The 11,280-nt window shown below is 53.9% G+C and overlaps 1 protein-coding gene across 4 annotated transcripts in view; it reads left to right on the top strand.

Moving 5' to 3' along the window:
- TBX5 (T-box transcription factor 5) overlaps positions 1-11,280 on the top strand; it is a 94,287-nt gene that overhangs the window by 50,954 nt on the left and 32,053 nt on the right. The window contains exons 1-5 of one of the 4 annotated variants that reach the window (XM_080391509.1): positions 261-1,253; positions 3,734-3,909; positions 5,568-5,662; positions 8,271-8,390; positions 9,133-9,280. In XM_080391509.1, coding sequence (XP_080247635.1) covers positions 1,235-1,253; positions 3,734-3,909; positions 5,568-5,662; positions 8,271-8,390; positions 9,133-9,280 — 558 coding nt within the window. In that variant the 5' untranslated portion in view covers positions 261-1,234. Of the gene's footprint in view, positions 1-260; positions 4,798-5,567; positions 5,663-8,270; positions 8,391-9,132; positions 9,281-11,280 lie in introns of those variants that run through there. The other 3 variants (XM_080391510.1, XM_080391508.1, XM_080391511.1) reach the window with 3 other exon arrangements.

The following is an 11,280-nucleotide window of genomic DNA, read 5'->3' as shown; positions in this document are numbered from 1 at the left end:
GTGAGGAAGAGGATGGGGAAGGGCAGGGGAAGGATTCAGATGCCTCAGAAGGGAGGACAAGGGCCACAACCCCACGCACATCCCCCGGGATCCACCTTCGCTGGGTTTCAGTCCCACTCCCACTCGTTTCACCCCCCTACCCCCTTTTCTTCGCCCCCCCCCCCCCCCCCCCCCCCGGTTATATCCATTAGGCAAGTCCATTTAGGGGGATTCTCCACCCACCCCCCCCACCCCCCCCCCAATAAAAGGCCTTTGTGAGCACTAGCAAATACAGAGTTGGGTTTAAATCCACACCTCTAGGCTGCCTTTGGGGGCGGTGGGGGGGGCCGGGGGTGGCGCGAGGTTAGCGGAGCCAGCGATTTATTCAAAGGGGTGTGGGGGGATATTCCCAGGCGCTGAATTTTCTCTTTGGTTGGGAGAGATGGATGAAGGAGGGAGGGAGGGAGGGAGCGGGGAAGGAGGTAAGGGAGAGGGGGAGGGTTGCTGGGGAGTTTGATGATTGTCTTTGTGCCTTGTTCTTGTTTGCCGGCCAGAAAAATAGGCTGGAAAAGGAGGTTTGGGGGGGAGGGGGCGGGAGGGAGGGCTGTGTGAGAGTCAGTCTCTCCGGAGCAGGATCCCAGCTGGTTGGGCAGTGGGTCCCGGCACTTGGCGAACGGAGCTGGACGAGCCCACGTCACCTCCGCGCTCTGCTCCGCGCCCGGATCCGCGCAGCCCCGGCGGCAGCGCCGCGAACCTGCCCGGAGGGGCGGCGATTGCCAGCCCGCCCGAAACTTTCTCTTTTTTCTTCCTTTTTTTTTTTTTTTTTTTTTTTTTTTTTCCCCAAGGGGGTGCTGCTTTCTTTTCCTTTTCTTTCGTCCTCTCCCTCTTTTTTATTACTATTTTTATTTTAAAAATTATTTTTAGCTGGGGAGTAGAAAGAGTGGGGTGGGGAAAACTGTATCTTCCAGATCAGGCTGAGAAAGGGGTGGGGGCTTTATCTCGGTCTCAGGATCCTTTCTAGTGCGTCTGACAACCTGGAAGTGTTTGGAGAGAGCAGGGGAGAGAGCGAGAGAGAAGCAGGCAAGCAGGCTTGCATTGGATAGATTTTTTTCTTCCAGGCTGGGTTTTCACATGCTGATCCGCAAATAAATAAATAAAAGGAAATATGCACACGAGAAGCCTGATCCCATTGTAATTTCCATTGCAAAGGGGAAAATATACACATACATTATATATATGGAGATGCATTGATTGCATGGAATTCAACAAGCAAGGTAACAGCTCTTCCATTGCCATGTATGTCCGTCGGTGTCTGTAATCTGTGTGTGCGTGTGTGTGACCGAGGGAGAGCGAAAGTGGCTGGCTGGGGGCTTTGTTAGCCACAAATTGTCTGTGCCGAGGAGCTGCGAGGCCTCGGGAGATGTGGGGTGCAGGGGAAGGCGGGGGGCTGCTCTCCCCAGGGCTCCCGCGACGGTGTGTGGGGCTGGGGGGGCCGGGGCGAAGCTGGAACAAAAGCAGAAGGTCGATATTCTTTTTTCTCCCCCCTCCCTTTTTTTTTTTTTTCTTTCCTGCAAACCCACTTGGTGCTACTTTAGCAAGGCAAGATGCATTTTTTATACAGCCATCGCGGCCTGGTTCTGTCAAGCTCCATTTCTTCTCAGAAGCTCTTTAAAGGGGAAAAAAAAAATTAGAAGCCACCGATCGCCAATTGCTCTTAATTGTTGGGCTATTCTTTGCCGTCGCTCCCCCCCTCCTTGTTTTTTTAAATTATTATTTTTATATCTGCTTAATTATGTCTGGACGCGGAGAGCATCGGGGAGGCTGGCTGGAGCCGAGCTGCCCGGCGCTGCCATGGCTGGGTCCCTCTTTGTTTTAATAAACATGCCTTTTTTTTTTTTTTTTTTTTTTTTTTTTTGCCTTCCTCCCCCGCAAGTTTGCCAGCTCAGGGGCAATAATAGCTCCAAGCTGGAGGGAAATCGATTAAAAAATAGATAACCGGCACTTCCCAAGCTGCAGTAAGGAAAAAAAAAAAAAAAACACCACCACAACAAACCCAACCAACGCAACAGTCCAGGGAAAAAAAAAAAAGAAAAAAAAAAAAAAGAGGAGGAGGGGAAGAGAAAAGCCTTAAATGGTCCCTGGAGCTGCGGCTCTGCCCCTGCGGGCCCGGCCCGGGGCAGCGGCCCCCGCGGTGTCCCTCGGCCCCGCGTCTCTCCGAGCACTTTCCGCGCTCGCAGCGGTTTTGCTTCGCCCTTCAGCCAGTGACTGCCAGGCGCCCAGCTGGTGTGCGGTGGGAAAACAGCGCTGGGGGGGGGAGGGAGGGGGCACGGGCCGCTGCTGTACATGATCTTTAGCTCCAGAGGTGTGGACCTGGAGTCCCTTCGCTTTTTGTCCTTTTAAATTATATATACTGTATGTATATATTACCCACCACTAGCAGGGAAGATCGTTTTCTCCCCCCTCCTTTCCATTCCCAATTTTCCTCTGCATTTAAAGGAGAATTGCCTTTTTTTTCTTTTTTTTTTTTATAAACGGCTTTTAAATATTGTTGCAGGGAGAAGAACTCATTTCAAAACATTCTTATGTACTTAAAACCAATATTGTCTCCATATGGCTGGCCTTTCAAAAATGAATCCTCTTCTTTGAAACATGCAAGAGTTATTTTTTTTAAAGCTACTAAAACTCTAAACTCCTTAAGAACAAAAAAACTAACAGATAATTCAATTGCTTTTATCTTTTTTTTTTTTTTCTTTTGGTGCTGCTTTGAAACTTTTACCATTCCTGATAGAGCCTTTAAAGCTACGTCAAAATACTGCTTTTAAAAATCACTGTGGTTATACTCGCATCAGATGTGAACCGTGTATTTTTTAAGCTCGTTTTCTCTGCTGGTGCAGTTTTACTCTAAATGTTATGGTTTAGTTCAGCCCCAATTCCACCCCGTGTTCACCAGCCCGAGTGCGCGTTACCTTGCACAGTGTCTCGATGATTGATTTATTTGTACTTTTATATTTTATATTATCTCCTCCATCCTTTGCTTTACTTGCAACTGTACGGGGTGGGGGAAGAAGAGGCTCCCCCCCCCCCCCTTTTTTTTTTTATCCGTAGGGGTGCCAAAAGTTGAATTTTCTTTGAAAATGGGGTTAAACAAGGGGCTTCGCATGTCGATGGCATTTGCCTGGTTGAAACTGGAGTGGGGTGAAAGCTCCCACTTCCCTGGGAGGAAAGTGGGGGCTTTCAGCCCCCTCGGCCGCAGTGAGCCCAGGGGAATTGGAGGTGTTCAAGGCTTGGGGGACACTCTACCCCCCCAGCTCGCCCCCCCAACCTCTGGAGTCACTTATGTGATGAGTTGGCCAGTCCACGGCCCCCCGATTCCTTGCTCCCTGTGTCCTGCCAGACAGAGCTAAAATACACTGTTTACCTTTTCCAAAAGATGCATTTAATAATACCGCCTCCCCCTTCCCCTCCCTCCTCCCCCCCCTCCCCAAATCCTATCATCCCTTGCGGGCTGCGATAATAAATAAAAGTCTTTATTTCTCCCTCTCCCAAAGTTAAAGGGCCTTGTTCCCTCCCCGGGCAGCTGGAAGTGAGTTGTGGGCAGAGCGGGTTTGCCGGGTAGCCCTGCCTAGTGCTTTGGCTCGCTCTCCATCTCCTCTGTATGTGTGTGTGTATATATATATATATATATATTTTATTAAACGTCAGCATTAACTTATGCGTTTCTTATCTGTGCTCTCTCCTCGATGTGTGCCTGCAGTGGGGGATTCAGCGAAGGAAGCTCGTAACATGGCGGATAGCGAGGAAGGCTTTGGGCTCCCGACCACGCCGGCTGACTCGGAGGCCAAGGAGCTCCAGGCTGAAGCCAAGCAGGACACTCAGCTGGGGGCCACCAGCAAGTCCCCCACCTCGCCCCAGGCAGCCTTCACCCAGCAGGTAAGGCCCCACAATCTTCTCTCCCCCCCCCCCCCAATATTTTTTTTCCTCCCTTTTCTCTGCGTTTTTTCCCCCAAATACCAGTTCAGCTGGGTGGCTGCTGCAGCTCTGGGCGGCGAAGGGTCGTTTTAGGCCCCACGGGAGTGGGAAATCTCACCTGACCGTGGGCCTCATCCTGCTTTAGTGCGATTTGGGGGGGCAGTCAAGCACTAAACCGGCGTGGAAGGGCACGCGTGGATGTTGGGGTGTGTGGAGGGGCACCCACGGAAAAGCACCCGCAATACCAGAGCGAGAAACCCGCGGATGCAGCAGCAGGCGCACACCCACTGGTGTCCACGCCTGAGTGTATAGGTGCACATGCACGGACAGCTGCGTGTGTGCATTTGCTATGCCCGTGCATATTTGTGTAGGAGATAAACATATATGTATGCACCCCTCGTACACCCAGGCGCAGACACACACCTCCAGATACAGCTGCACTCAACGCACACACAGCTCTGCCCGCATCCACGCAATGGGCCCTAAGGGCAGGGGGTGTCACGCGTGGACCCCCCATAACGACCCTGGGGCCAGGCATACCCTGGGGTGCCCCTCGTACCCTCCATCAGCCCTCGCCCCCCGGGTGCCACGTGTTGCTATGACACGCGTGGGCTCCCAGGCGGGCCCCGGCGCCCCCCGCGCTGCCCGGCAGAGCCGGCCGAGGCGCAGCGGCCAGCCCCCTCCCCGCTTCGCCCTCCTCGGCCGAGCGGCGCTGGGAGCCGTCCCACGGGCAGCCCCGGGCCGGGGCCGGGGGGGGGGCAAGGCGGGGAGAGGGGCTTTTCCACCGAGGTATCCTCGCCTTCAGCGGCTGCCGAGCCCCTCTGGAGAGCCCCGCCGGTCCCCTGGCAGGTAAAGCCCCACGGCAGACCTCCGCCGCCGTGGATGCCGCCCACGGGAGGTGGCGGCGGGGCCGGAGCGGCCGCGGCTACCGGGGCCACCGGGCGCGTTTGGAAACCGACCCCTGACGGGGTTTGGTGGGGCGCTTGGGCGCCGTGTTCAGTGGGGGCAATACGTGCTTGGCTTAGGGGAGGGGGTGGGCTGTGCCTCCCACCCCACGGTAGAGGGATGTATTGGCCCTGCGGTGCTAGCCGTGGGGCTCGCAGGGCTCCCACGCCAGCAGCCCTGGGGGGAGGTGGGCTGGGGGGGGGAGGTGTTTAAAATTAACGGGAGAGGGGAGAAGAGGTGGCCCCCCAGGGTGCTCCAGCCCGCAGAAGTGGAGCTGGCGGGTGTAAATCACCCGTCGGAGGGGTGTAAATCTCGGGCTGGCAGCCGGGCCGAAGCGCCGGGGTGTTTGTCCCCACGGCGGGCTGGGCTGGGGCCGGCTCCGGGGGCTCCCTGCCCCCTTCCCCCCTCCCCGGCAGCACCGAGGCCCGCAGGATCCTGCCCCACGCCCCCCTGGACCAGCATCACCGCGCTCCGGCCTGAGACCCTGTTCTCCCCGGTTTCGCAAAGGCGCAAGCGGCCGGGTTTTCTCGGGAATGCCCCGCGCTCCGGTCCCCATCGCCCGGCCTTTTCCCTCCGAGCTTCCCGCCGGGGCCGTGGGGGCCCGGTCGCCCCCTCCCCGCCGGGGGTCTCCCCGCACGGCCCGGCCTGACGGTCTGTGCCTTCCTCCCACGCAGGGCATGGAGGGGATCAAAGTGTTTTTGCACGAACGGGAGCTGTGGCTGAAATTTCACGAAGTGGGGACGGAGATGATCATAACAAAGGCCGGGAGGTAAGGGGGGTGGGGGTGTGTGCGCGTTCCCCTTCGTGTCTGCGTGGTTGAATCTGCCTTCTGTTGTGCGTGGGTCCGGGGAGGGGGATTGCCTGTGGGGGGTGGCGTGTGGCCGTAGCCCCGCTCTCCCTGGCATTGGTACGGTCACGTCGCTCGTGTACGAGACCCCCCCCCGCCCCGCGTGTGTGTGTGTGCTACGGCCCCCGAGCGCCCGCAGAGCCCTGCCCGGCCATGCCCCCCCGGGGCGGGCGGAGAGCCCTCCCTGCGAGGTTATATTCAGAAGAAATTGTTTCTTCTGGCTTCTTTTTTAACCAGAACAGTTGGATCGTTAATCCCAAATTCAGGCCTTTGGAAGCTTTCCAGGCGAACGCGAGTTGCAACTACTTGGCCAAAAGCTAACCTTGTTTAGAGCAGCTTTCTCGGCGATTTCGTTATTATTATTAATTAAAGGAGCTGCTCGGCCCTTTCTGCGATTTTGCAACCCCTTACGCTGTTTACAGAAGTTTCTTTCTTACTTTGCACACGGTGAGGCGAACGTATCCCGAACACCCACACCACCCCATTGAAAAATATATGTGGTCTTAAGCTACTGTTTATATACTGATAGCAAAGCTGTTTAGATGCACAGATAGATGTGTCCGCAAATAAATAGCATGCGGATATAACTGCGTCCAGATACGCGTTTCTATATGTGTATGTTTGTCTGCGTGGGCGTGTAGAAAAATATACAGCCTTGCAAATCCAACTTTATTGGGATTCGCGTAATCGATTCCATCACCGGCTTAGTAAACCTGATTCATAGATACTTGCATGTGTACGCGTGTGTATTTGAGTGCGTTTGAGGCGATTTAATATTATTCTTAATATCAATGTGCTGGAGGATATTGAAGAGTGCCTAAGCCAGCGAGACCCAGGGAAGTAGTCTCTCCAGTCCCACGGCAAACTGGGGGCAGCCCGAGAGAGGCTCTTTTCGTTGTGATTTTAAATTATAATACTCGGAGGAAGTGGGGTGGAAAATAGTAGTAGCTTTAGATTGCAAGGGCACAATAAACAACACAGAGTCAAACTTTCATTTTGCTCTGTCATCTGGCATTTGTTGTGGTCTTCCAAAATTTGCCTGAAGAGGGAGGAGAAAAAAATATAATAGAGCTGGTTGTATAAAATTTTAGCGAATAGATCAGTCTTACGGCTCGTCTTCCTTTTGAACCTCGCTGCTGCTGGAAAAATCGGTTTTAAAGAAGGGTCTTGTGTCCAAGGGGAGGGGGGAAACTGCTGGGGGCCGAGGTTCTGCCGCCCCCCGGTGCCGGGCCAGGGGCCGGGGGAGCGGAGGGACTTCTCGAAAAAGCCGAATTCACAGGAAAAAAAAAAAAAAAAGCAGCGCAGGGAGGGGAGACATAAACCACCTTGCAGAAATTTCAAACAAATATGGCAGCAGACAGAAATCTCATCTGGAGAGTAATAAAATAGACATTTACAGTGCGGGGGCTTGAGGGGAGATACGGGATAAGTTTCCTCATTTATATATTTCCCCATATTTATTGTTGGAAATCTGTGTTCTTGCTGGTCAGGTGTTTTCGACGGGGTTACAGATCATTCTTCAGGTGGAATTTAGTAGTTTCTTCACCCGTAAAGCGTTAAAGCTAAATCCCCGTTAATAGCACACACCACACACACCCCCCGCCCCAGCTTTTTTTACAACCGAATTAAACCCCAGCCCCGATGCTCTATCGCAGAGATATAAGCCCCAGCCTGGGAGAAGAGTGCAGTATTTTTAGAGGTGTGGGGGTTTTGTTTATGCGTGTTTTAAGTCCAGGGATACGTTTTCAACTGCTTTATTTTTAAATATTTGGAAAGCTCAAACTAAAATAACACCAGTGTTTTAAGTCCCTGCCTTGCAGTAATGGAAAATATTTCGAAAAGCCCCTGTCTTCAGTGTGTACCCGAGGGCTTCCAAGTATTTGTCAGGTGTGTTTGCTGATGTCCCTGTACGGGCAGATTTGGTGCTACACCTGAGTGCGTGTAGGGTTTATTTTTTTGGTTTGTGGTTTTTTTTTTTTTCTCGCATCTGCACATAGACCAGTTGACACACACACGGGTGGCTGAAATATACATATTTTAAAATATATTTATAGAAATATATATACACTTTTTTTTCTTTCCGGAAATCTCCCCTCCTCTTCCAGCGGTTTATGTATAGAGGGGAAGTAACTTGCTTCCAAAAGTTCTGACGATCAGATTTGTTCAAGGAAGGGAGAGTCGAAGTTTTGGCGAAGCAAGTAATTAATAAAAATACGAATAGGCGAGCAGGCATATGAGTTGGTGAATAAACCAGCCCCCCAGTCTCTTAATTTCAATTCTGCCTGGATAAATCGCCTGTTTCTCCGGAGTGGGGACCTGGAGCGGTACCCGAGCATCGCCCGCAGCCGGGGGGGAGGGCGCACCCCTCCTCTGCCCCAGCCTCTCGGGCAGGACCGGCTGGGAGTGTGGCCTTGCTCTTTTGCTAAACGAGCCCTCCCTCTTCCTCCTTGCAAACACACACACGAAACCACCTCGGAAAAATTTCCCTTCTCCGGTTTTATACTTACTTATTTATTTTTTTTTTTAATAGGCGTATGTTTCCCAGTTACAAAGTGAAGGTCACTGGGCTTAATCCAAAAACTAAGTACATACTGTTGATGGATATTGTACCAGCGGATGACCACAGATACAAATTTGCAGATAATAAATGGTATGCATGCGTGGGGGAAAGGGGAGGGAGGAGACCTCTGTGTCGGGCTTTCTGGGCTGGCCAAACCTAGGCAGCGCAGGTTGGGGGATGCCCTTGAATCAGCAGCTCATTCTTCTTTTTCCCCTGCAAAGGAGGGATGTTGAGCTGCAGGGGCTTCACCTGAGCCTTTCGGGATGCTCCCACACCCCTTGGGAGAGAAATGCTTTTTTTTTTTTAAAAAAAGAGAAAAGTCCGTCGCAATTAGCTAATGATAGCTGTAATCCTGTTTGACGATGAGATTATTGGCGGTTGTGGAGCCGATAGTTTAATTATATTAAGGAAATGAATATCTCTGGGTAGGAAAATCTTTAACGGATAGGTACACGGTCCGTCCTTTGCTCCTGGCTTTGTGTGCCAGGAATTCGGGAAGGGAGAAGGATGGGTTAAACGGGGAAACAGCGAGAGCCATCTCCGACGGGAAAGGTGCCAAAGAGCTCAATTAATTCCCCGAGCAGTGTTTGTAAATGCCTTTTCTCCCCAAGCACGGCATGACTGTCCGGCACCGCGCTGCCTCCGCGTACGGGGACACCTGCGTGGGAGGGAACCCACAGGGGGGAGCAGGAGCCCACGGGAGGGACCCCGCCGGAGGGGATGGATAGGGAGCCCACGGGAGGGACCCTGCCGGAGGGGATGGATGGGGAGCAGGAGCCCACGGGAGGCACCCACCCTCCGGCCGCAGCTCAGTGCCTGTGTCCCCACGCAGGTCGGTGACGGGGAAGGCAGAGCCGGCCATGCCCGGGCGGCTGTACGTGCACCCCGACTCCCCGGCCACAGGCGCCCACTGGATGAGGCAGCTGGTTTCTTTCCAGAAGCTCAAACTCACCAACAACCACCTCGACCCCTTCGGACATGTAAGTACCGGGGGTGGGAGGAGGGCACCGTGCCTATGGGGGGCTACCGGGGGTCCCACGCGTGCTCACGGCACCCACACGTGGTCTTCCCCGCCACTGCCAGTGCCACCGAGGTCACGCGATGTCACCCACCCCCAAATCCATTGCGTTACTGGGCTGTTATCTTCTTCCCTGGGAGGGGGGAGGAACCCCGGTGAAGGCCCCCCCCCAGATGCAAGCATAAACCTTAAAAATGAACTGTTCCGCAGCACTGTGTGGGAATTGATTACGGACCGTGGGGGCTGGAGTCCACGAGTGGGTGAAACTCGCCCGGCTTAATTGAGTATTTAGCTACCTGGATTTAATCTCATGGGGAGTCCTGGAGCGTTCAAATCTGCTCACTGCCTCCATGGATTTGCCTAACAGGTAAAATCAATCAGACATAATTATTCGAGGAAATAGGACATAAAACCACGCGAATCCCTCGATCCAAAAAAATTGCAACAATAATTAAAGACAATAATAATAAAAAACTGAAATCCCGCTAGAGCTTTTTGGACATGTAAAGGTCTTTGCTAGACTCGTGGGGCTGTGAAAGCTTGTGTGAATTCTGCAGCCAGAAACAGCCCTCCTTCGGAGGTCTCCAAAGATGCGTGTTCCTCTGAGCAAATATATATGTGCAATATGAATAATATATATGTCTATTAAAAAAAAAATATAATTACTTAAGCGGGTATGCGAATCCAGATCCTGCCATCCCTTCCAAAAGCGTATTTTTCTCCAGTCTCTTTTTCAACACTTCGGCTTCATTTTTTTCCGCCAAGTTTTTTATTTCTTCGCTTTTTAATGATAAATCTTGTGCTATTAAATCCTCGCTCACGTGGTCGCTGAGAAGCGATGGGGGGATGCTGCTGGGCAAAGCAGCCAGACGGAGTCCCCTGCACACCGAAGTGCTGAACATCTTTTTACAGCACTCCTTTCCACCTCTAGTTGGGGAGGGGTGTCGATTTTTTTTTTCTTTTGATTATTTCATTTTTGCTTTGAGCTGGGGGCAAAGCCCTTTGCAAGAGCTGCTTTCCAGGGATCAGGACCTTCCCCGCTCCTCCCCAGGAAGAGGGAGGGGAGGGCAGGGACTCCGCAGCAGCTCAGCTGGGGGGACCTTGCCCACCCCCGGGATGGTTTTGGGGATCCGGCCTGGGGGGGGGGGGCCGGGGCCAGGCACTCCCTGCTGCGAGCAGGCGGCTCTGGGGAAAAGTCCCTCTAAAGAAACCGAAGGCGCAGAGAGGACAATAAGGGACTTCAGAGGAGGAGCTGCACCAGGAGTCTCTCAATTAGAGTCGCTGTAATGAAATTAAAAACCATTAGATCGTTCACCGTTGATGTCTACGACTTTCCTGGATGTCAAAGCAATTTGCTTAAACCCCCAGGACGGGGGAGGCGGCGGCGGGGCGCGCTGCGTCTCGCTGTCGCCAGGGTCCGGCAGTCATTATCGTGACCGAGCGGCCCCCCGCCGCACCCCCCCCCCCCCCCCCCCCCCCCGCCGCCCCCTTCCCCCGAGATTAACCCGGTTCCGAGCAGGGACCGCGTTTTATCTTGAACACAGCGCTGTCCTTGTCGTGTCCCCCGCCCTTTGCCACCCTCCTCTCCTATCCTCTGCGGGTGGCTGGCAGGGGGACACGATAAATCCCTCCAGCCCTCCGCTTCCCTTCCCCCTCCCTGCCTTTTTGCCATTCCGGTGGGGGGCCGGGGGGGCTTGTGGTGTGCAGGTCTTCGTGGTGGTGGGCTGGGAGGTCTGGGGGGCTGTGAAGGGCCTGGAAAGGTGGCAAGCTCCCCCCCCCCCCCCCAGTAGCAGCAGGTTCAGGATGCTAACACGTGTTGGGGGGGCAGCTCCGGATCCCCACCTGCCCCCCGCCCCTCAGAGGGTGTTGGGGGGACAGCAGCACAGCCCAGTGCTGGCAGAGGGGCAGCAGGTAAGGAGCAGCATCACCAGGCCCTGATGGGCTCCTTAGTCAGGATGTGTG

Source organism: Falco punctatus (genome assembly GCF_963210335.1).
Source record: "Falco punctatus genome assembly, chromosome: 1".
Classification (NCBI taxonomy): Eukaryota; Metazoa; Chordata; class Aves; order Falconiformes; family Falconidae; genus Falco; species Falco punctatus.
The sequence above is the reverse complement of the archived record's forward strand: the minus strand, read 5'-3'. Positions and strand labels throughout refer to the sequence as shown.